The 25,025-nt window shown below is 36.1% G+C and overlaps 1 protein-coding gene across 10 annotated transcripts in view; it reads right to left on the bottom strand.

The window, feature by feature from the left end:
* Positions 1–25,025, bottom strand: part of RAPGEF2 (Rap guanine nucleotide exchange factor 2) — a 652,959-nt gene that overhangs the window by 149,446 nt on the left and 478,488 nt on the right. For 8 of the 10 annotated variants that reach the window (XM_053703785.1, XM_053703786.1, XM_053703787.1 and 5 more), the window contains one exon: positions 24,686–24,703. The exons of the other annotated variants lie outside the window; for them this stretch is intronic. In XM_053703785.1, the coding sequence (XP_053559760.1) occupies positions 24,686–24,703 (18 nt within the window). The remainder of the gene's footprint in view (positions 1–24,685; positions 24,704–25,025) is intronic. 10 annotated transcript variants of the gene reach the window in all.

The raw sequence follows: 25,025 nt of genomic DNA, 5'->3' as shown, positions 1-25,025 counted from the left end.
TTATCTATATGAAACACATGAACTAATGCCCTCTAGTGGTCAAAATGCATTCAGATTAGAGGTAGTCTTCAAGGTCTAAGAAATTAGCATATGAACCTCCTAGGTTTAGCTTTCAACTACGAATACCAAGAAAACAAAGAGAAATTGGTGATAAAAGTAAATGGGAAAGTTGTTTAAAATTACATTCCCTATTTAAATCATAAAAGTTTTTTGAGGACTTGACTGTCCCTTTAACTAAGCAAAATGAAGCAAATTTGATAATAAAAGTAAACTGTAATGTTGTTTAAAATTGCATGCTCTATCTGAATAAGGAAAGGACATTTTTTTTGTTTCATGTCCCTTTAATGACTTCAATCTTAAAGCTCCATGGAAAGGCAAAAAGAGTACTCTGGGCTTGAAGGCTTCTAATCACCAAGACTCTTAGTAAAGATCTTCAAGCCTGTCTATTCTGCATAAAGACTTGAGAACAGTGCTAGTAACATCACTTAAAGGGACGTTAAAAACTTGGGGATTGTAACATAAAATATGTAGGGGAAAAACAACTTTGCAAAATACATTCATAATTTATTTTGTCCCCCTTTCTGGTAATTGTGGGATTTCCATTAGCCCCAAACTTTCTGTAAAGTAATGTTGAAACCCAAGTTTACCTTACCTCTTCTGTTAAGGACAACTGCTTTGTGGAATATAGCAATGTAAACAGGCCATTAAAACTCTGATAAATAAAACTACTTTAACATTTCTATTCTGCACAGCTATTGTTTGCACCTTATCTGCCCCTTATCGTCCTCAGCAGAAGACAGAGAATGGAAACCAATGTTTCAATATGGCGGTGTCCATTACTTTATTGAAACTTTACACTTATTTATTAAATATTTAAACAACTAATATCCTTTTAAAAAATAAGTCTGATTATTATTCTCAGGCTAATCTTTGTGTTTAATAAATCATTAAAGTAACATAAATTTACTGCTTAATGTCCCTTTAACACAAACTGCACCAGTTGGAAAGAAATATACTGCTATCTTACGAGTTTCCACAGCCAGCATGAAGACTTGTCAGACCATTAAAGGGACAGTGTACACCAATTTTCATATAACTGCATGTAACCGACACTACTATAAAGAAGAATATGCACAGACACTGATATAAATATCCAGCATAAAACCTTTTAAAAAACTTACTTAGTTGATGAGGTTAGGCTGGAACACCCCAGTAAAAGGGGCTGGAAAACAAGAAGATCAGACACTCCCCCTTCCATGAATATAAAAAAAACAGATAAACAGTAGCCAGTAAACGCGTGTATACATCTGACACTGTGGGGCTTGGTTAGGAGTCTGAAAATCATCAGAATGTTATTAAAAAATAGGCAAAACTATACATGGTACAAAAACACTCCAAGATGGGATATATAAACGGATCATCGACAAAACATTAATGCAAAGAAAAATCTAGTGTACAATGTCCCTTTAAGTGAATCTAAGAGAAAACTAAAAGCTAAAATGTATTTAATAAGTTTGAACAATTAACTTGTACACACTCTGACAGTGTCACTGGTTTTTCACATTATCTAAAATTGGCTCCACATTTACTGTCTAGTTTATTACACTGAAAAGGAATTGCCATGTTTAATGTTAGCCAGCAATCTGTAAATACATAAATGGTGTAGGTAGAATATCAGCCATATACTGGATTTGCCTCATAAAGAGAATGCACTGATTAATGATACAGTAGGAGGTCAGTGTCAAATTAAAGACCACACAAAAGTGGAAACATTGAATGTGAAATGTTATACGACATATAAAAAATTATCCCTCACACTGAAAACATAATAAATCTCAACAGCAATGCCAAAAGAAATGATTAAAATATGGATGATCACATTTAGCACATTAATAGTTAGCAGAAAAATGGGCGCACACAAAAAAAATTACATCACACTGAAATTAGCACTCATTAAAGGGACACTAAACACAAATTTTTTCTTGCATGATTCAAGTAGAGAATACAATTTTAAACAACATTTCAATTTACTTCTATTATCTAATTTGCTTCATTCTTTAGATATCCTTTGTTGAAGAAATAGCAATGCATATGAGTGAGCCAATCACATGAGGCATCTATGTGCAGCAACCAACCAGCAGCTACTGAGCTTATCTAGATATGCTTTTCAGCAAAGTATATCAAGAGAACGAAGCAAATTACATAAAAGAAGAAAATTAGAAAGTTGTTTAAAATTTCATGCTCTTACTAAATCATGAAAGAAAAAAAATTGTGTTTCATGTCTCTTTAGAGAGAAGAGGAAGCGCCGCTGCAGTAAACCTGCATCCGTGGAAACAACAGTCTCAGTCCCAATCAAGCCAAATACAGGGGCGGAGTGGAGCCAACGAAAATGGCGGTGGTCATCCGCAAATGTGCAAAAGAGAAAATATGTCAGCTACAGGGCAACTGTGCGAAAAAAATATATACTTTAATCCATTAAAACACAAGGTTACAATTCACAAATGGAGGGGCTCAGCAGATCTTATGCGTTTCACGCCTGTAGGCGCTTACTCATAGCTACTGAGCACAGGTAAAACCGTTGCTACATTTAAGGGCAAAACAGCCAATCAGATACATTCTATAAATGACGTAAATATGTATGCGATACCAAACATTACATATGCTATTGTTTACAAACACTTAAAAAAGTAGCAACATCTAAAATCAAATTGACAATTACTTGCACAGATAGCAAAAATGGCTCATATTATTTGTTTCATAATAATGTGTTGGCAATAAAAACCTATAATGCAACAATATAACAATATCACAATATGTTTTTTTGCACATTTTACATATAACACAAATTTCAAAATAGAATCGACTCCACCATCTCTCTGGTTACATATTAACCTCTTAAGGACATATGACAGAATTTTTCCGTCATAAAACAATTGAGCAAACTGAAAGCTGTGTCCTTAAAGGGTTAAATAGATTCAAATAATTTCATATTTATATGAGTAGATGTTTATACAGCTGTTGTTATCAAGGTATATGTTATTGTCTTGTCATTCTTCTATTGTACATTAAGCAATTAGCTAATTAGATGTACTTATTAAAATTAAGTAATGATGGATATACCAATCTTTATGTGCTCACAAATACTACTAGTCTAAAAATATATGTATTGTTGCAGATAAATAACAAACAACTAATAAATAACAAGCATTTACGGACTAAATGCTATATGTAATAATATGATTTATAAATAACTTACAATATTGTATAAGTCAGTAGACTAATTTGTCCTGAATTATGATGTCATTGTTAGATATTGTGATTGTTATTGTTGTTATTATTCCACATAATACCGCATGTCCCATTCTAAATTCATGCCTAACGGCGATTAAGTTCTTAATTTATAGATCCAAAAAAGTTATTTTTTTTTATCACTTATCTTAACTAAATCACCTCCTCTCTGTGGGATTCTAGCTAGCTAGATCAATGATTTTTATTTTAAAAATTTGGGACATTGGTAAAATGGAAGAGATTGAAGTGCTTGGCTACAGCTGAATCCTTATTATAGTTTTTAACATCTCTCAGATGCTCTCTAGCCCGTGATCTAAGGGCCCTGGTGGATTGTCCTACATATTGTACTCCACAGAATTGGCAGTCCAGCAGATAAACTATGTGGTCAGTGAGACAAGTTGCATAGAAGTCAATGTTAAAATGTTCCCCTGCAACATCACTGATAAATGTACTAGTAAACTCCATATTGTCACATGTCCCTTTAACTTGCTTCTACAACCCTGTAACAGAGGAGTGGGGAGGTTGGCAAGTGTTAATAAAGGACATTGACCAAGATGTCCCTTCATCACAACTCATTTTAGCAGCACTCACCAATGACAATTTTCCGAGCACTAGAATACAAGATCAGACATGCACACTTTAGAAATCATGCAGGAAATACTCAATAATACGCTGAAGAAAAGGACACTGCAAGTTTCACTGACCTCCTACTGTATCTAGTTAAACATTCTTAAAGGGACATTGTACTCAAAAAATGTCTCTCCATTAACGTGTTCCCAGTGGTCTATTTTACCTATTGAATTGTATGTAATTGTTTGTAAACCACCGTTTAGCTTTATTTTGTTATTTGAAATAGCTAGTTGTGATTTTGAAACCCCAATATGAGTAACAAACAAGTCTTCTCTGTAGAAAATCTATGTAAACGGGAGACAAAAGCACTAATTAATCTCCCAGCGGGCATGTCCTGAGAACAGCAGGTGATGAATTTAATTGGCAAAACTAGCAATTTAAAACACAAAAATAAACATGAAGGAATCATTTATCATACATTTAATACTCTGCAATGGGTATAACAATTTATTTTGAACACATTACAAAGGGAACTATGGGAATATGGGTGATTTGTGCAGTCTGCCTAAAAGGGTATTGCTGCACCATACTGACAAGGCAAACGAAAGGACAAAACCGGGGTTGCCATGTCTCTTATTCAGAATTGGTTTGCATGGTATTTCAAGGGTGAAATATCCTTTTTATTTGGGATCAGGGATAAAGCTGGTAAACTATATCTAAAGATCTTCTATGGCCATCTTGAGATAAGAGAGGCTATTGCAGTGGTGGTTAGTATGGCTATAGAACAGCTATATAACATGTTCTAGCCTTGCTCACTGATTGAGTGTTTCCCTCTTTTGTTCTAAAAGTGTATCTCACGCCAGAAACTGTAGGTTTAAAGCAGAATAGGAATCAGAGGCAAAACCCAGGTTTGTGTACAGCCAATCTCAATTCAAAGCCTTGGGTTGTCACTAGTTCCCCAAAACTGTGTCAGATGATGAAAGATTCATCGGTTGAGATTTCACTCTACGGGGTAGATTTAACAAGTGCCGGCTGTCGGCATTTAACATTGCACAAGCGTTTCTTGTGAAATGCTTGTGCAATGCCGTCCCCTGCACATTCGGGGCCAATCGGCCACTAGCAGGGAGTGTCAATCCCCCTGATCGGATTGTAATGATTTCCGAGTCTGAAACTTCGGGCGTAGAAAGCAGCATCCACTGCTTATTAAATCTACCCCTACATGTAAAATCTGTTGATTACTGAGATAGTTTGCCTGTCAACTTTTAATTTTTTTTTATTTTCCCCTAGGCAGACAGAGTGTCCTGAAGATACGTCCTGCCTTGGTGCAAATGTGATTCAAAGGGACAATCTACTCCAACATTATTATTGTTTAAAAAGACAGATAATCCCTTTATTACACATTCCCCAGTTCTGCATAGCCAACACTGTTATATTAATACACCTTTTAACTCTGTGATTACCTTGTATCTAAGCCTCTGCAGACTTGTCTCCCTTCTTTTGACAGACTTGCATTTTAGCCAATCAGTGCTCACTCATAAATAACTCAATGGGAGCGAGCACAATGTTATCTATATGGCACACATGAACTAAAACGATCTAGCTGTGAAACTGTCAAAATTCACTGAGAAAAGGGGAGGCCTTCAAGGGCTTAGAAATTAGCATATGAGCCTACCTAGTTTTAGCTTTAAACAAAGGATGGCAAGAGAACAAATCAAATATCATGATAAAAGTAAATTGGAAAGTTGTTTAAAATAGCGTGCCTTATTTGAATCATGAAAGTTTAATTTTGACTAGACTGTCCCTTTAACCATCTACCAAAGTTTTTTGTTGTTTTTTTTAAGCTATGTATGGAACAGAAACACAAACTGACAGATTTCATTTTGCGATGCCAGATATTTATAAAATACCTTTCAACTATCCTCCAACTGGCCTATTCTATTGTTAGAAGAATTGAGAACATCCATGAAAGAACTGTATCCAGCATGCCTTGTGATTACGTGCCCACATTTGTATGTTTCTCCAAGTTAGTTGACCAACACTGATGATATCTTTATTTTGTTTAAAAAATTTTTTTACTTTTTCACTACATGCAACGTGATTTTTTTGAAGGATAACTAATAAATGAAGCAACTGGCAAATGAATGGGATATAATTGGTCAGATTATCATGAAATGCTTTCTTGCTTTTCTCCATAAAGCATGACATTATTAAAGAGAAAAACACAATTCAAGTTTTTGCTCAGGTGCAGATGTGTATCAGTCAGTACTATCTGAGACAGAGTGAAATTGCACATGAATATGCAGAACATGTCTCATAGCACTAAGCTCTTTATTAATAGGAATACTATGAGATATGTCATTATCTGTACCAAGTGTGTGAGGAATGCTGGGCTTCTCACATTCATATAATATATTCATTTCAGGTTCCAAATGCTGTTTGCCATGTGCATATTTACCCAGAGCAGAATCTCAATATAAGAATCCCACAACTGGCTGCCTTTCCATGATTGCTTACTACATAAATGAACACAAGGGAGCCCCAGTTGTTATTTTCCAGGTACTTTGACTGTTACTGGGTCTGTAATGAGAGAGCAGGTAGGCTCATAGATAAAATGTCCCAAACACAGGCTAGTAATTACATGACATGCAAGTCAAAATTGCAGAAAGCAAAAAAACATGGGGTGCCACATAGCGTGATTCTGCAAAAAGTATAAGATATAAAAATGTTAAAATGGTTACTCAAATTATAGAAGGTCCTATATGGTAGTGCAACACGACAAGCTGGTATTTAACAGTAACCGGCTAACTAAACTCCAGTAATACAGCTTTGGTATACCGGTCCCTCCAGTCACAGAGTTCCAAACTAGTGAATCAGTAAAAATAGCCTCTCTTACCTATTTGCCGAGAGTGCACACCACAGACCAGCAGGTGATTAAATAAAATCGGTTTTCTTACAAACAAATTACAACGCGTTTCTCAGCTACAGTATTTCAAACCGTTTTATGAGATTATACTTTCATCAATTTTAATACACAATATTACATTTTTTACTGGTATCCTTTGTGGAAACTTGGCAAACATTTATTAAAGCTCCTTTCCACGGCAGGTACTTTGATAGGCTCACAAGCATGACTAAGTACTACATGGGGGCAGTTAAGTTCCAGTTATATTTCTGTTGTCAAATTTAGATCTTTCTCTTGTTAACATTTCTTGAAAGATAGCTCATTTCCGTGACATTATACCTAGGCATGTGTCCTGATTGGTGTAAAGCAGATTTTTTTGCCACAATGTATAATATTGTTACAAACAAGCCTGCCATACTGTGATCAAGACACATGCATACTACTGAACCTACTTAGGTATACTGTCAGATATTTGCTAACTTTCAAAAACTGGTATAATCTGCACAGCCATTGTTTGGCCATTATGGTAGCTTTATTTATTAGGTTTAAAAAATTGAAAACCTAGGTTTAAACATGGTGGTGGCCATTACTTTATGGAATCTAAAACGTTAAACTTATTTCTTCAGGATTTAAAAACGTAAAAATATTTTTAAATAATGCATCTGCATATTATTTTCATGTTAAAGGGACATGAAACCCCAAATTTTTCAATCATTCTTCAGATAGAAAATACAATTTTTAAAAATAATTTCAATTTACTTCTATTACCAAATTTGCTTAATTCTTTTGCTATTCTTTATCAAAGAGATATCTAGGTAGGTAGCATGCACATGTCTGGAGCACTACATAACAGGAAATAGTGCTGCCATCTAGTGCTCTTGCTAATGTATAACATTGTTGCAAAACTTCTGCCATATAGTACTGCAGACACGTGCACGCTCCTGAGCTTACCTTCCTGCTCTTCAACAAATAAGAAAACAAATTGAAAAATTGTTCAAAATGATTTGCTGAATCTGAATCATGGAAGACAAATTTGGGATTTTATGTCCCTTTAATCTTTTCTCTGAATGTAACTATATCTAGAGGTCGATTTAACAACCTCTTCGGCAGGCTTTTCGCCTGCCTACGACTGCAGGTTCTCACAAACCTGCATGTCATATTAAACAAGCAGCGGTCATCAGTTTGCCGCTTCCCTACCCCTTTTCGCCACCTCTTAGGTGGCGAATTTCAATCTCCCTGGTCTCGTCCGACCGGGGAGATTGACAGCTCTTGCCTGCGTGTGATTGGCTGTGCGCGGGCAGGATTGCATGCGAGCGCAAAATAGCACTCGTGTGCAATGCTGAATTCCGCCAGGGGAATTCAGCCCACCAGAGGCGAGCTGCAGCAGAAGCGTATATGCGCCTCTGTCCGGCGCAGCTTGATAAATCAACCTCCTAACATTTCTTCAATTTTTTTAATATCCCTTTAACAGTCATTGCAAAATAGAAAGAAAAATATAATGCTGTAAGGAAAAAAAATAAGAAAATTGTCACAAATCTACTACATTCACATTTTTTTTTATAACGTGAAATGACAAAATGAATACATTTAATGAAAACCAACTCTCAAAGATAGCCATGGAAATTCTTCAGTCTCAGTGGGGGTTTATATGGTCTCTACTCTCTAATTAGTGATCAATAGGGAAGAACTGGCTTTTGATATGTGACAAATCTGTATTGCTTTGCAATAGATGCTGGAACGTCACCCCATAAAAGAACAGTGAAGATCAGTAAGGTCTGACCCTTTGGTGCAGTGGGCTGAACTTTTGTTGATTTATATGTTTCGGTTAATCAAAATAATGATATAACGCTATACATCAATTCTTTCTACACAGCATATACAATCTCTATACACAAATACGGCAAATTAGTTAATCACAAGAGTCTCTCTCTGCTACATTGTACTACTCTCAATTACAATAAATGGAATATATATATATATATATATATATATATATATATATATATACACACACACTATATATAATACACACACACACACATACACAGTATATATATATATATATATATATATATACACACCCCTGTACACACATACATACACACACATATATATATATATATATATATATATATATATATATATATATACACATACACACACACACATACACACTGTGTATATATATATATATATATATACATACACACACATACTATATATATATATATATATATATATATATATATATATTATACACACACAAATATACACACACTTTTATTTTAGTCAATAAATAAACAAGGCACTTAACAGTGTGGGAGGGGGAAAAAAAACGGCAATTCAGGTCAAGTACAATCTCTGAGTATTGACCGCTCAGTCAAATCCTGTCACCATTTCAAAGCACAGAACCTGGTTTTATCTAGTTACTGAAAATCACATCATAAAATCTCCTAACCACTGCTTGGATCACTTATGGATTTTCTTTTTCAAGATGGATCTCTCTGAAGATTGAATGAGCAAACGGTTCTTTCTGAATAGTAAATGTTTAATTTCCTACAAAGCAGCACACACATTTAAAGCATGTTTGTATAGAAGATAGATTAAAATTAGCAAACATATAGGCACTATTCTGAAAGAAAAAAGAAGAGCAATGTTTATTACAAAGTACTGTTTTGGGGTAACCAAGGTCTGAGGAAAGGGGTGAGTTATTACCCCAAAACATTACTTTATAACACTGCCTTTCTTGCATTTATTATTCTACAAGTGCCTATATTTGCACATATTAGCATTTTTTAAAGTTAGAACAGCCTGGTAGTTATCCAAAAGAATGTTAAAAATACTGATTGAATTGGGACTTGTATCTTTTTCTATTTCTAACAAGTACTAATCATGAAAATGCTAAACATTTCAGTTAGAATTTCAAAATGGTCATTTAGAGCTATTTATGTTCCCATTTTGTTTGTTTCTTGTCCAGCGCCGTGATACGTAACTGAATAACTGTAGAAGTATATTAAAGTGAAAAAACAGCATATATAGGGATAGGCGCATGGGGAAATAAAAACATTGTACTTTATGGTCAGGCCATTCATTTCCATTTTTAGCAGGATTGTTCTTCAGAAACCTGAAACAATGATTTCATTATATCTAATACTAAGCTAGATGGTTCAACAGAAATGAATGAAGCATAGATTATTTTATGAAGAAATGGGCTATAATTAAAGGTATAGTGTATTGTAAAATTATTTCCCCAATATTGAGTATACAGTGTTCCCCCCTGGACCTTTTTAATGGGTGCACAAAAGGGCTGATTTTACTTAACCAACACTGTTATATTCTTTTCACCTCTGTGATTACCTTATATCTAAGCCTCTGCAGATTGCCTCATTTTAGTTCTTTTGATAGACTTGCATTTTAGCCAATCAGTGCCCTTTCATAAGACGCCCCATGAGCCTGAGCACAATGTTATCTATATTACACACATGAACTAGCTCTGTCTAGCTGTGAAAAACTTTCAAATGCATTCAGATAAGAGGCAGCCTTAAAGGGCTTAGAAATTAGCATTTGCAGTATATGAGCCTATCTAGGTTTCACTTTCAACTAAAAATATCAAAAGAACAAATTTGATGATAAAAGTAAAAGTTGTTTAAAATTAATTGCCCTATCTGAAGCATGAAAGTTTAATTTTGACTAGACTGTCACTTTAAGCTCCTCAGCCTGGCTTTATTTAAATAGACTGTGGTAATCAACTTAAAACACTGTAATGCACAGATATAGATTTCTTTTTTCACAGTGATGGACCCAGGGGACACTAGCAGAAACAATTAGCTAGATCTTATGGACCAAAAGTGAATATTTTTGGTCCATAAACATCTTCACACTAAGTAAACAGACACTTTTTAGATTATGCAATAGTAAGAACGGACGCTCCAAACCCACCTGTCGGCGCCCGACACAGGACTTGCAATAATGACGTTAGACGCCTCCACAACCGCCAAACAGCAATACGGCAAAACAGCAGCTATGGTCTCAACACACAGAGGCAGGGTGCAATGCCGGGAATGCAGCGAACTGCTAGAATAAATCCAAAGACGAAAAAGTCCAGCAGCACAGTAGTATAATAGAAAGACTTTATTCAACAAAACAGCAAAAGTACAAACATGAATTATATTGGATATATCGACTTAATAGAGTTCGCATTGACTTAAATCATGAATGGGACAGTTATTTTGTTTAAAATGTCTTGTATCATTTAGTGTATATAGTTATCTACATGCCTTTGATTTCACCAAGGACATGCATATGTGCATGTTTATGTATATATTTATTCCATTAAGTTTATTCATAAATTATGGTGATATACTAACACAATGGGTTACCTATTCATGAAGTGCTATGTGGGGAATGCAAAGATGCAGGCTAATATTGTTTGCCTCTTGCAAAGTATGAGATGATAACATATGATAGAACATTGTTATTTTGTTCATTAATTCATTTTTATTTCTTATACTTTTTCTTTGCAATATTGTGATGCAGTATAGGACTCATTTGGTCTTTATTCCAATGTACCATGTTCCTTATGGATTTTTTATGTACCGTTTGGCAATTTAATAACACTGCATCTTTATTGCATCATAATATAGCTCTAACAGGCATTTTTTGTCCATTGTTTAGTATAAGCAAAGCAACAAAATATACATATACACATTTCACTCCCTAATTTGACATTCTGCATATTGAGAACAGATTATCAACTGTGGCATATTACATTTTATTTTAAATATATTCTTTTAATGTTTTAGGTTGTAATAAGGTTTTGACATTAAATAGTTAATATGTGATCATATATGACTAGTATATAAGAGGGTCATATGTGTACTATTCTCAGTCTATGAGGAAGCGCCACTAGGGGGTGCAAAACGCGTCAGGTGATTTGTCCATGTTTGTACTTTTGCTGTTTTGTTGAATAAAGTCTCTCTTTCTATTATACTGCTGTGCTGCTGGACTTTTTCGACTTTGGACTTTGTAGATTATACCTGCATGTTGGCCTGGGTCTGTAGCATAATATAGACACATCATCACATCCCTATAACTGGTAGGTACTGGTGCTTGAGTACATAGTGGCATGTGCCTTACTAAAGAAGACATGATATACAGATATATAACGTTTGTTTAGATTAATACGATTTCTATATTGTTTTCACTAACCTTGTGGTTAGAAAAAAAAAAGTGTGCAATTTTGTCCTGTGAAAAGAGCCTTGTTTGGGGTTAAATATACAGGTTGACCTATGAATCTCAAAATTAGATTGAAAAAAAAAAAAAAAAAGACATCAAAAACCTGGCATCAATGAAATCTCGTTCCAAGGCGCGTGAAAAAGAACAGAGTCCCACTAGAATTTAGTGCTGTGCAGTAACAATGATGCAACTTATAAAAATAGACTTCTGTCAACAGATGCTGAGACCTGCGCTGCACAATATTCACAGCTGATTCACATGACTTGCCAAACGCACAAGGTTCAACAGCTTTTTATTGTTAAATGCATATGGAATAGAACACAACATTATTAGGCTCTAATCTATCATGAGTTTCTCCACATGTGTATTATTACATACAGTAATATTTTTTTCTTTTAATTTAAATAAAAAGAACTGGATGAAATTGGTGGAAAGGGACACACATCTGCTGGCCTAGTAACAAAAACACCTTTTTTTACACCACAACACAAAAAACTGACTTAAAGGGACAGTCAACTCAAATATTTTTGTTGTTTTAAAAGATAGATAATCCCTTAATTACCCATTCCCCAGTTTTGTACAGAAAACAAGGTTATATTAATATACTTTTTACCTCTGTGATTACCTTGTTTCTAAGCATCTTCTGACGGCCCCCTGATCACATGACTTTATCTATTGACTTGCATTTAAGCCAATTAGTGCTGTGTTGGTAGAATCCATGGGCGTCAACACAATGTTATCTATATGGCTTACATGATCTAGCTTCCCCTGATGTGAAAAGAAAATACAAAAGCATGTGATCATGTGGCTGTCTTTAGGTACTTAGAAACAGACAGAAATTTAGAGGTTTAAAGGTTATAAAGTATGATAATATAACCATGTTTTTTGTGCAAAGCTGGGGGAATGGGTAGTAAAGGCATTATCTATCTTTTTAAACAATAATTAATAACAATTTTTGCGTTGACTGTCTTTTTAATGTGGTAATTTTGCTTCCATCTGTGCAGTAATTCAGTGATATCTGGTAATGCTTTTGCAGCTACTAAGCTCTACATCACTGGGAAGTCTAGGTCATCTACTAAAGGAAAGGTAAAGTATTGTACTGAAATGCTTCTGGTCATCCTAGTAGACAAGGGGTTACTGTAGTAATAATATTGTACGTCATTCTTCTGGGAGATTTCTAAGTGGAACCTCAATTAAAAATATTCCGTTTTCAGGAAAGGATAAATGCTCAACAGTAAAGTCAAAAAGAAACAAATGGATGTGACAGAGCAAGAAATTTAAAACAACTTTCAATTCCAATCAATCTTCTATTATTATTTTTTGTTTAGTTCCCTTGGTATCCTTTGCTAAAGAGTAATCCTGGGCGAGCTCAGGAGTGTGCATGTGTCTTTAGCAGTCTATTACAGCAGTGTTTGAAATAATGTTTATTGAAATGTTATTCATAGTTGCAAAGTGCAAACACTGCTGTAATAGACTGCTAAAGACACATGCACGCTCCTGAGTGCCCATCAGCCTACTTAAACAAATTATACCAAGAGAACAAAGCAAATTTGATCATAGAAGTAAATGGAAAGTTGTTTAAAATTGCTCGCTCTATCACTTTAATGTCCCTTTAAGAAACAAAATGTGCTTGTGTAAAACGAGGTGTACATAAAAACTGTTTTAATGACAGACATATGGTGTCATTTATATGACAAACAACGAACTTTAATGCTTGATGAGCCACATAAAGCTTCTAAAATGAGTAAGAATCTGTTACCACTTATAGTGGCAGATTTAAATACTACAATGAGACAGGCTGGTACAAAAGGATCACCTAAATGTTTGTGAAAAACATGCCACCTTTAACATAAAGGGGATAGCTCTGTGTGTCAGGGCTTGATAACATTGCGACTCTGAAAACTTCTTTATACTATGTTCAAAAATATATTAAAGTTAACTTTGAATGAAAAGCACCAAAACATATATCTCTCCAAAAATGTGGTACCTGGAAGCAAAAAGGAAGTTCTTTTTTTTATAGGAGCAACCCAATGAAGACCTTGCATCAGCAGACCTTACATAATTTACTCATGTGCGTAGTTCATTAGAGGGTTATGAAACAGACAGTTTTTCTTTCACTATTCAGATAGAGAATGTAATGTCAAACAACTTTCCAATTTACTTCTATTATCTAATTTGTTTTGTTTTCTTTGTATCCTTGGTTGAAAAGGATACCTAGGCAGTCTCAGGAGCTGCAGATTGGTGGCTGCACATATATGTCTCATGTCATTGGGTCAACAAAGGATACCAAGAGAATGAAGAAAATTAGATGCTAGAAGTAAATTGAAAAGTTGTTTAAAACTGTAATCGCTATTTTCAATGCCACAGATGTTTAAGAGAAACCGGCTGTGCTACATATCACAGGGATCTGCTGCATGGAACAGATAGCAGGAGTCAAGGAAAATAAATCATGGTGTTTACACACAAGCATTTTAATGATGTAACCTACTAACTATAAGTACACACACAGCTAATAAAAAGATCTCAACATTCTGTAAATCTCACTGTTCCATACAATTAACCCCTTAAGGACCAGCGACGTACCCTGTATGTCACTGGCCATTTTTTCGGACTTGATTGTTTTATAGCGTGGTCTTGCCACCAGCGTTGAGACTGCTCTATTCCACAAAGCCTACTGGAGGGAGTGCATTAATAGCGTGTTCTTGTTAGACTTGTGCTATTATGTCCTGAAAAAAACCTTAACGACCAGTGACATACAGGGTACATTGTGGTCATTAAGGGGTTAAAATTACACAATGTTCCTACCTCCACAAAACTGTTTACAGAAGATCAATTTGCCCCTTCTCTTGTTTGTTTAATAATGGAGCATTTGGAGGCAAGAAACTTGCCAGATACACTGTTCTAGATTACAAGTGAACAGTAAAAATGATCCAAAATGATTTGTCATCGTTCAAGAGGTACCATGAAACCTGCATGGAGGATAGTGTGGGTGAGTTAAATCCTTCACATAATAGACTTCTATAGGAGCCCACAGTAAAATTTATGTTGGGTACTGCTCAAGGGTGCAAGTTCATATTGTGAATAATTATGGTTTCCTTCAGGTCTTAAAGTGCTAAACTTTACAACGGTATTTTGAATTGCGCTCAAGCACAACACTCACCGATTGTAACTAGGGTTGTCACCTCAGTAATTTATTTCTGGGCAGTTATGAGTTACCTATAATATTTCACCACTTGCAAATACCAGATTAGGTTGAGCGAAACATAACGCACCCTGCACTAGCAACTGTGCTCCACTTGTAATCTAGACCACTGTATTTTTGAGTCAAGGTGTTAAAGCCCCATCCAGAATCGAAATCTGACAAGATAGTGGTTTAAAATATTATAATTTTTATTTAGGGTATTAGTACAGCATACAACCACTGCAAACTGTCATGCCTGAAATGTGACAACCGATTAATACAGTAGGTAAAAAACACTTGTAGGTGCTCTGCTGATTAGTCCTATGTGACCTGCATGTTTTATATATTTTAGAGCAGCCATGTTCCATTTAAAGAAAACTTTGTGCAATGTGTAAAATAGGTTTAAATGCATGATGAACAAGGTGTGCCACATACTAAAGCGTCACATAATGCATTGCAGTGCTGCTCTCTGGCAGCCACAAGGTTAAGCAGAATGCCAACTATCTTGTGGTTTTCATTTTACTTTATTTTATAATGCCAAGAGCCTGCAGAACAGCGTTCACATGGCAACCTCTGCCGTCTGACTTGCTCCAGCACAGAGCACTTACTCACTGCAGAGCCAAGTGATTTGTCAAATAAAAATAACTCTTTATCACAGGCTCTCAGATAAGGCTCTGTGAAGTCCGACTGGCAGAACTACATGGGAGGAGATTAGCAACCAGGTTTTGGGACCATTTTTTTTCCTATGGAATAATAGAAGTTATTTTTTTGTGATAGACTAGGAAAGGTGATAAAAATAAATAAGGAGAAGCACAAAAATAGATGAAAAGGGTATTTTTTTTACAATATTTGTACAGGGCATTCACACCGCGTCAGATCGGTAGCATTCGCTTAGATATAACGATAGTATCAGTGATAAAATATTAAAATTATACACAGAGTGGCACCAAGGCAAAAGAATAATTAAATGCAAACAGATGGTGGTTCCTTGTAATGATATGGTAACTGTTACACCAACATCAAACAGACATTAACACGTTATTTTATTTTTTATGAAGAGCTCAGACAACTAATTATATATCTGTGTTAGCATCTATCTGTGTTAGCATCTATCTGCGATAAGATTTAGCTTTGCCTTCCATCCAAATTTTTACATTTAGGACAATGATAACCAAGCGGTTTGTGAATTCACAGGGTTTCATTGTTATATTTGCAACATGCACTATATAAGCAACTTATTCTGGCTATATCTCAAGGTCACAAATAGATATAATTGAATAACATGGCATAATTGCAATTACACACCTGAACTATGCTTTTAATTATCCAATTACAATTAATATATTTGTTACATACGTCTGTCTTAGTGTAAAACGGTGTTTCTCAACTGCAGTCCTCAAGTACCCCCCAACAGGCCAGGTTTTCATTATAGCTGAACCAGTGCACAGGTGAAGTAATCAGCTGGTCAGCAATGCCATGGTTACTAACCTGCTCTCACACCCATCAGCTGAATATTTCACCTGTGGACTAGTTCAGCTATAAAGAATACCTAGCCTGTTTGGGGTACTTAAATGGACAGTCAACACCAGAATTTTTGTTGTTTAAAAAGGTAGATAATCCCTTTATTACCCATTCCTCAGTTTTGCATAACCAACACTGTTATAATAATACACGTTTTACCTATGTAATTACCTTGTATCTAAACCTCTGCAAACTGCCCCCTTATTTCAGTTCTTTTGACAGACTTGCATTTTTAGCCAATCAGTGCTCACTCCTAGGAGCTTCACGTGCCTGAGCTCAATGTTATCTATATGAAACACATGAACTAACGCCCTCTTGTGGTGAAAAACTGTAAAAACGCTTTCAGATTAGAGGCGGCCTTCAAGGTCGAAGAAATTAGCATATGAACCTTCTAGGTTTAGCTTTCAAATAAGAATAACAAGAGAACAAAGCAAAATTGGTAAACAAAGTCAATTGGAAAGTTGTTTAAAATGACATGCCCTATTTAAATCATGAAAATTTATTTTTTAGTTGACTGTCCCTTTAAGGACTGTGGTTGAGAAACAATGGTGTAAGGGACTAATAGATCAAAGGGAAACACATTTTTGATATGCGGTGATCCCACATAAATACCTCACCCAAACAACATCTTATATGCCAAAGTTTCAAGCATTAAAAACGGATGAATCAATAGGTATCAGTGTTTGCTAATTTGTAAGGTGATGCTCATTTATAAGAGCCTAAATTCTGTACTGTACAAATGCATATGAAATAGGTGAGCTGTAAATAACGGCATTCCCAATAATTCATCGTTATACATGCAGCAGTTTGTAAGTCCCTGATTCATGCACATATCACCATAAAACCTCACGGTGTGCCACTCTACATGCAGCAGTTTGTAAGTCCCTGATTCATGCACATATCACCATAAAACCTCACGGTGTGCCACTCTACATGCAGCAGTTTGTAAGTCCCTGATTCATGCACATATCACCATAAAACCTTACGGTGTGCCACTCTACATGCAGCAGTTTGTAAGTCCCTGATTCATTTACATATCACCATAAAACCTCACAGTGTGCCACTCTACATGCAGCAGTTTGTAAGTCCCTGATTCATGCACATATCACCATAAAACCTCACGGTGTGCCACTCTACATGCAGCAGTTTGTAAGTCCCTGATTCATGCACATATCACCATAAAACCTTACGGTGTGCCACTCTACATGCAGCAGTTTGTAAGTCCCTGATTCATGCACATATCACCATAAAACCTCACTGTGTGCCACTCTACATGCAGCAGTTAGTAAGTCCCTGATTCATGCAAATCACCATAAAACCTCACGGTGTGCCACTCTACATGCAGCAGTTTGTAAGTCCCTGATTCATGCATATATCACCATAAAACCTCACGGTGTGCCACTCTACATGCAGCAGTTTGTAAGTCCCTGATTCATGCATATATCACCATAAAACCTCACTGTGTGCCACTCTACATGCAGCAGTTTGTAAGTCCCTGATTCATGCACATATCACCATAAAACCTCACAGTGTGCCACTCTACCTGCAGCAGTTTGTAAGTCCCTGATTCATGCACATATCACCATAAAACCTCACAATGTGCCACTCTACATGCAGCAATTTGTAAGTCCCTGATTCATGCACATATCACCATAAAACCTCACAATGTGCCACTCTACATGCAGTAGTTTGTAAGTTCCGGATTCATTTACATATCACCATAAAACCTCACGGTGTGCCACTCTACATGCAGCAGTTTGTAAGTCCCTGATTCATGCACATATCACCATAAAACCTCACTGTGTGCCACTCTACATGCAGTAGTTTGTAAGTCCCTGATTCATGTACATATCACCATAAAACCTCACGGTGTGCCACTCTACATGCAGCAGTTTGTAAGTCCCTGATTCATTTACATATCACCATAAAACCTCCCAGTGTGCCACTCTACATGCAGCAGTTTGTAAGTCCCTGATTCATGCAAATCACCATAAAACCTCACTGTGTGCCACTCTACATGCAGCAGTTTGTAAGTCCCTGATTTATTTACATATCACCATAAAACCTCACGGTGTGCCACTCTACATGCAGCAGTTTGTAAGTCCCTGATTCATTTACATATCACCATAAAACCTCACGGTGTGCCACTCTACATGCAGCAGTTTGTAAGTCCCTGATTCATTTACATATCACCATAAAACCTCACTGTGTGCCACTCTACATGCAGCAGTTTGTAAGTCCCTGATTCATGCACATATCACCATAAAACCTCACGGTGTGCCACTCTACATGCAGCAGTTTGTAAGTCCCTGATTCATTTACATATCACCATAAAACCTCACAGTGTGCCACTCTACATGCAGCAGTTTGTAAGTCCCTGATTCATGCACATATCACCATAAAACCTCACGGTGTGCCACTCTACATGCAGCAGTTTGTAAGTCCCTGATTCATTTACATATCACCATAAAACCTCACTGTGTGCCACTCTACATGCAGCAGTTTGTAAGTCCCTGATTCATGCACATATCACCATAAAACCTCACGGTGTGCCACTCTACATGCAGCAGTTTGTAAGTCCCTGATTCATTTACATATCACCATAAAACCTCACAGTGTGCCACTCTACATGCAGCAGTTTGTAAGTCCCTGATTCATGCACATATCACCATAAAACCTCACGGTGTGCCACTCTACATGCAGCAGTTTGTAAGTCCCTGATTCATTTACATATCACCATAAAACCTCACAGTGTGCCACTCTACATGCAGCAGTTTGTAAGTCCCTGATTCATGCACATATCACCATAAAACCTCACGGTGTGCCACTCTACATGCAGCAGTTTGTAAGTCCCTGATTCATGCACATATCACCATAAAACCTCACTGTGTGCCATTCTACATGCAGCAGTTTGTAAGTCCCTGATTCATGCACATATCACCATAAAACCTCACGGTGTGCCACTCTACATGCAGCAGTTAGTAAGTCCCTGATTCATGCAAATCACCATAAAACCTCACGGTGTGCCACTCTACATGCAGCAGTTAGTAAGTCCCTGATTCATGCAAATCACCATAAAACCTCACGGTGTGCCACTCTACATGCAGCAGTTAGTAAGTCCCTGATTCATGCATATATCACCATAAAACCTCACTGTGTGCCACTCTACATGCAGCAGTTTGTAAGTCCCTGATTCATGCACATATCACCATAAAACCTCACGGTGTGCCACTCTACATGCAGCAGTTTGTAAGTCCCTGATTCATGCACATATCACCATAAAACCTCACTGTGTGCCACTCTACATGCAGCAGTTAGTAAGTCCCTGATTCATGCACATATCACCATAAAACCTCACAGTGTGCCACTCTACATGCAGCAGTTTGTAAGTCCCTGATTCATGCACATATCACCATAAAACCTCACTGTGTGCCACTCTACATGCAGCAGTTAGTAAGTTCCTGATTCATGCACATATCACCATAAAACCTCACGGTGTGCCACTCTACATGCAGCAGTTTGTAAGTCCCTGATTCATGCAAATCACCATAAAACCTCACGGTGTGCCACTCTACATGCAGTAGTTTGTAAGTCCCTGATTCATGCAAATCACCATAAAACCTCACGGTGTGCCACTCTACATGCAGCAGTTTGTAAGTCCCTGATTCATGCAAATCACCATAAAACCTCACGGTGTGCCACTCTACATGCAGCAGTTTGTAAGTCCCTGATTCATTTACATATCACCATAAAACCTCACTGTGTGCCATTCTACATGCAGCAGTTTGTAAGTCCCTGATTCATGCACATATCACCATAAAACCTCACTGTGTGCCACTCTACATGGGCCCATTGCTGACAAAGCTCTTGCTCTGCCTTCAATGACCTTGAGTGCACTGAAGGGCGCTGGGAAATCACAGCAGGGCTGAGAATCTGGGAATCAAAGTGCTCTGGGACTTAGAAACATACAGACTTGGAATATATAGTAAAAAAATACAAGAAACTGTAGTTTCAATGGGATGTAAAAGTGTAAAGTTAAAACAAGCCTCTCACACCTGGGGTGGAAGCTTTTCAGGGCCACCCTTATCACATCATATTTTAATTGTGTGGTGGGAATTTTATGGAAAGACAATGCAATTTAGCAGGGTCCTAGATGCACAGTGTCCCAAGCCTTAGATAAAACTTACAAAGAGCATACAATCAAACAAAAACCTTTTCCTCTTGATATTTATTTTTTGTTAAAACTTAGCAGCATTCTATTTAAAGTGATTATCTAGATATGCTCAGGAGCATGCACGTGTGTTTAGCACTTTACAGCAGCAGTGTTTAAAACAATGGTTTTAACATTGTTGTATGTTCTCATGATAAAGAGAAATCTTTCAACAAAGGAAACCAATAGAAAGATATAAATTTGATGAAAGATCAAGTTCTAATAGTCTTTAATAAAATGAAATAAAACATAATATGAATGGTCAAGAATAATAAAATAAATTATATGAATTTAGTGTTTTATTGGGAGGGGTGATGATGAATAATTTTATCACTGAAATCTTATTTCATAAAAAAGATGAGATTTAATAGACTTTAGAATATGACATCAGTGAAATTGTACTTTTATATTTGCATAAAAATCACTAGATGTTTTATTTACACACAATATACTTGTAAATGCAACATACTGCTTTCCTGCACTTATGTAAACATTTATTCCATGCCTACCATGGAGACTAGATTAGATACAACTATTTAGCTGTGTATGAGAATAGAAGCTTTGTAGAAACTACATCAAGCAGAAATACACATCTGCACAATATATAGATACTGACACAGGAGCACACAGGCAGGAGGTAGTGACCTATGGGACAGAAGAACAATTTAAATGGAGTAAAGGTGGAACTAATTTTAACTTCCTCAATTCCTAGAAGTAGAAAGGCACCTTGTATTGATAATTTAGCAGTCTGCTGATTTCCTACTTAAGACAATGTTATTAGATCATTGTATGCTGTAGTAAACAAATGACTTGGTGTGCACTGATGGGTCGATGGCCCTCTAAAGCGATTGCTTTTGTCTGGGCCCTATTATCACTGCCTCATTGTGTATGTATTAAAAATAGTCTGGTAAAAATATTCTCATCTTTGAATTCCTTTAAAGTGACACAAAACCCGCAATGTTTCTTTCATGATTCAGATAGCGCATGCACTTTTAAACAACTTTCTAATTTACTCCTATTATCAATTTTTTTAAGTCTCTTGCTATCTTTATTTGAAAAAGCAGGAATGTAAAGATTAGGAGCCGGCCCATTTTTGGTTCAGAACCTGGGTAGCGTCTGTTAATTGGTGGTACATTTAGCCACCAATAAGCATGTGTAACCCAGGTTCTGAGCCAAAAATGGGCCAGCTCCTAAGTTTTACATTCCTGCTTTTTAAATAAGGATAGCAAGAGAACAAATAAAAATTGACAACAGGAGTAAATTAGAAAGTTGCTTATAATTGTATGCTTTATCTGAATTAAAGTGTTTAGTTTCCCTTTAAGTATAATCCATTTGTTAAATAAAAAGAGAATTTTAATAACTTACAGTACGTAGATATACCATTCTTCACACTGCAAAGACAGCACTTCCAGAAAAGAAATGATCCTACAAACAGCCTTGAAAAATCTGCTTAGATGTCTCAATATGGGATTCATAAATTTTTTTTTTTCAGATTTCAATATACAGCATGTCCTGCTAGATCTTTACCGAGGAGATGCAGAGCCTTAACATTAACTTACATGTATAAATCTCTTTAGTGCTGCTTGTGTCTATAGTCCAGAGTAGGACAAATCCTGGGAGTCAAGGTGCCATGGATTCTATGATTCCAATTGAAGCTCTTTAGTTTTTAGAGGATTCTACATACCTATATACAAGTATCCTACCATAGCTTCATAAAGTAGATCATTGTTATCTCAATATTATTACTTGCTCTAAATTTTGTGATTGTTACTGACAGCAGATACCAAGAATAGTCCCATTCTAACATGGCAGGTTGTGGCATAGCATACGGCAGTTCTGCGTATGCCTGTGGTTTGGTTACTTTTACAGTCAAGGGTGCCATGATGTTGAAGTCTATGCTCTTTGTGGTGTCTCAGCACTTGATTATCATGACCTAGCATATGATATAGCAATGATCAGTAGTCCCCGCTTACTACATCCCTTCTGACAGATTTAAGGGCACCTGGAAACTTTCTAATTCTAATCATGCTTTTTCTTTATTATTGAATATATTATATATACTTGCGCTGGTTATAGAGACAAAGAATGTGAAATGCATGAACATTCTTAAATGGGGTGCTAAGTCTTTACCCTTGGATGTCAGAGGGGAGAAATTTTAAAGTCTACTGAAACTGTCTGAGATTGAAGGGGCTAATTCTCTAACCTGTATACAATATAACGGACCCACTCACGATTTCTTTTATATCTCTGCAAAACGCAGGACGTAGGGATAGTTGAAGCTAGCAGGCAAAAAAACGAGGAAGTGTGTGCACAACCTGATAATCCCTGAGAATTTAGCTTTGTATCCTGACCCCAAGAAGTTATAGCTAAAAAAACGTGATGCGTGTGGATAAACTGTGAACTGTGAAAGCTCCCCTTCACTTTAATTTTTATTTATTTTTATGTTTAAAGACAAAAAAAACTGGTCAATGTAACCATATAGTAAAGTAAAAGTTTGATTTCATTTTAGATAAAATGTACTTTTTGGTGTTCTCTATACTATGTAATATTTTTCTTTAGAAATAGCATTTTCTTGTGACTGCACAACTGATGCTTAAATGCTGTAACATTTGGAATAAAAAAGTAACATCCAAGAGACAACGAACATATAAGACCCATAAAGAAATTCAAACGGTTATTAAAAAGCAATTTGACTGCATTAGTAAATATTTCATGTTGCTTGTTTAAAAATATTATCTTCCCTGGAGATATACAGCTTTAGAAGTCCATAAAATGCTCGGGGCAAGTTTTGTGATGAATGGGTTGGTTTATAACCAGATACACACAATTACTATCATGTATAAAACACTTAGCAGCATAGTTGAAATATAACCAGTTCAATGATGAAAAAGGAGCAAAACCATAAAACAGAAGCACAAAATGTAAAAGTTAAGCCAGGGATGATACAAATAAGCACATACATTAAATGGAGTCCGGCATCTAAAACAATTTGTCACATTGGAACTCGCAGTTTCTGCAACACAGATTATGTGTGGTCACAATCTGTTCCCATATACACTTAGAATTGAAACTGTATGTAGAAGCAGGATTGGTTCAGACATAACCTTACCCAAACAAAGAGATATCGGATGTAGGTTCAAGCCCAGAAAGGGATCAGCTGTAAAATAAAGCTAGATGTGTTTATGATGTCAGACTCCCTTAAAGGGGTAATGTACTGTAAAATGTTTTCACCTTTAATGTGCTCCTAACAATCAATTATATCTACTGTATTGTATTAAATTATTTACAAAATAGCGCCTTTAATTTAAGTTTGTCTTGTGAAATTAATGTTTTTCCAGTTGAAACCACCACCTTTACTGAAAATTTCAATAGTGCAGTAACTGGTAAAGAAAAGCTATGTAAACAAAAAGGTGGAGAACAAATCATACTCCTATGGGGGAGGGAGATATGTACTAAAGTTTTCACTTTTTAATTTATTCTCTCCAATTAATGGACTTTGTTTATACACAGACATAGGTCGTAAGGAAGTCTTTGTGTATAGATCCATGTTCATGGAGTTGTGAGTTCAAAAACAGTTATTTCATATGCAAAAACAAACCTAAATGATCTATTTACTATACATTTTAAACTCTATAGCTGGTATAGTAAGTCATTAGAAACACATTAAGGGTAAACCAATTGTACAGTACACTGTCCCTTCAAAATAAGTGGCTTAGTGAGACTGCAACACAAGTGACAAACTATTCATTTCAGGACACAACATGTAAGGTTACAATACCTGAGGTTTAGTGCATTCCTGTGAGCCAAAATGAAATGAATGCCATAGAAGGGGGAAAGGAGAAGATGAGAATTATCAGACATGCTAATAAATATTCTTTCATCATCTAGAGAACGCTGAGAAGAATACGTTAATGAGAATCTTTGTACCTTTTCCAATCAGCTCATTTTCAGGTTAATGTTTGAGAAGGCAATGTGCAACGATCAAACAAGTAAAAAGAGGCTTGCAAATTATCTTAGCCGTCATGCTTTTTTTTTTAAAGCTAAAGATTCTTCCACACAGTATAAATCAAATAGAGAAATTCATGTAATTAGCAATGATTTTACTAGAAAGAAAACCC

The sequence above is a fragment of the Bombina bombina genome, chromosome 2 (assembly GCF_027579735.1).
Source record: "Bombina bombina isolate aBomBom1 chromosome 2, aBomBom1.pri, whole genome shotgun sequence".
Taxonomy (NCBI): Eukaryota; Metazoa; Chordata; class Amphibia; order Anura; family Bombinatoridae; genus Bombina; species Bombina bombina.
This window is presented reverse-complemented; position numbering and strand designations above follow the sequence as displayed.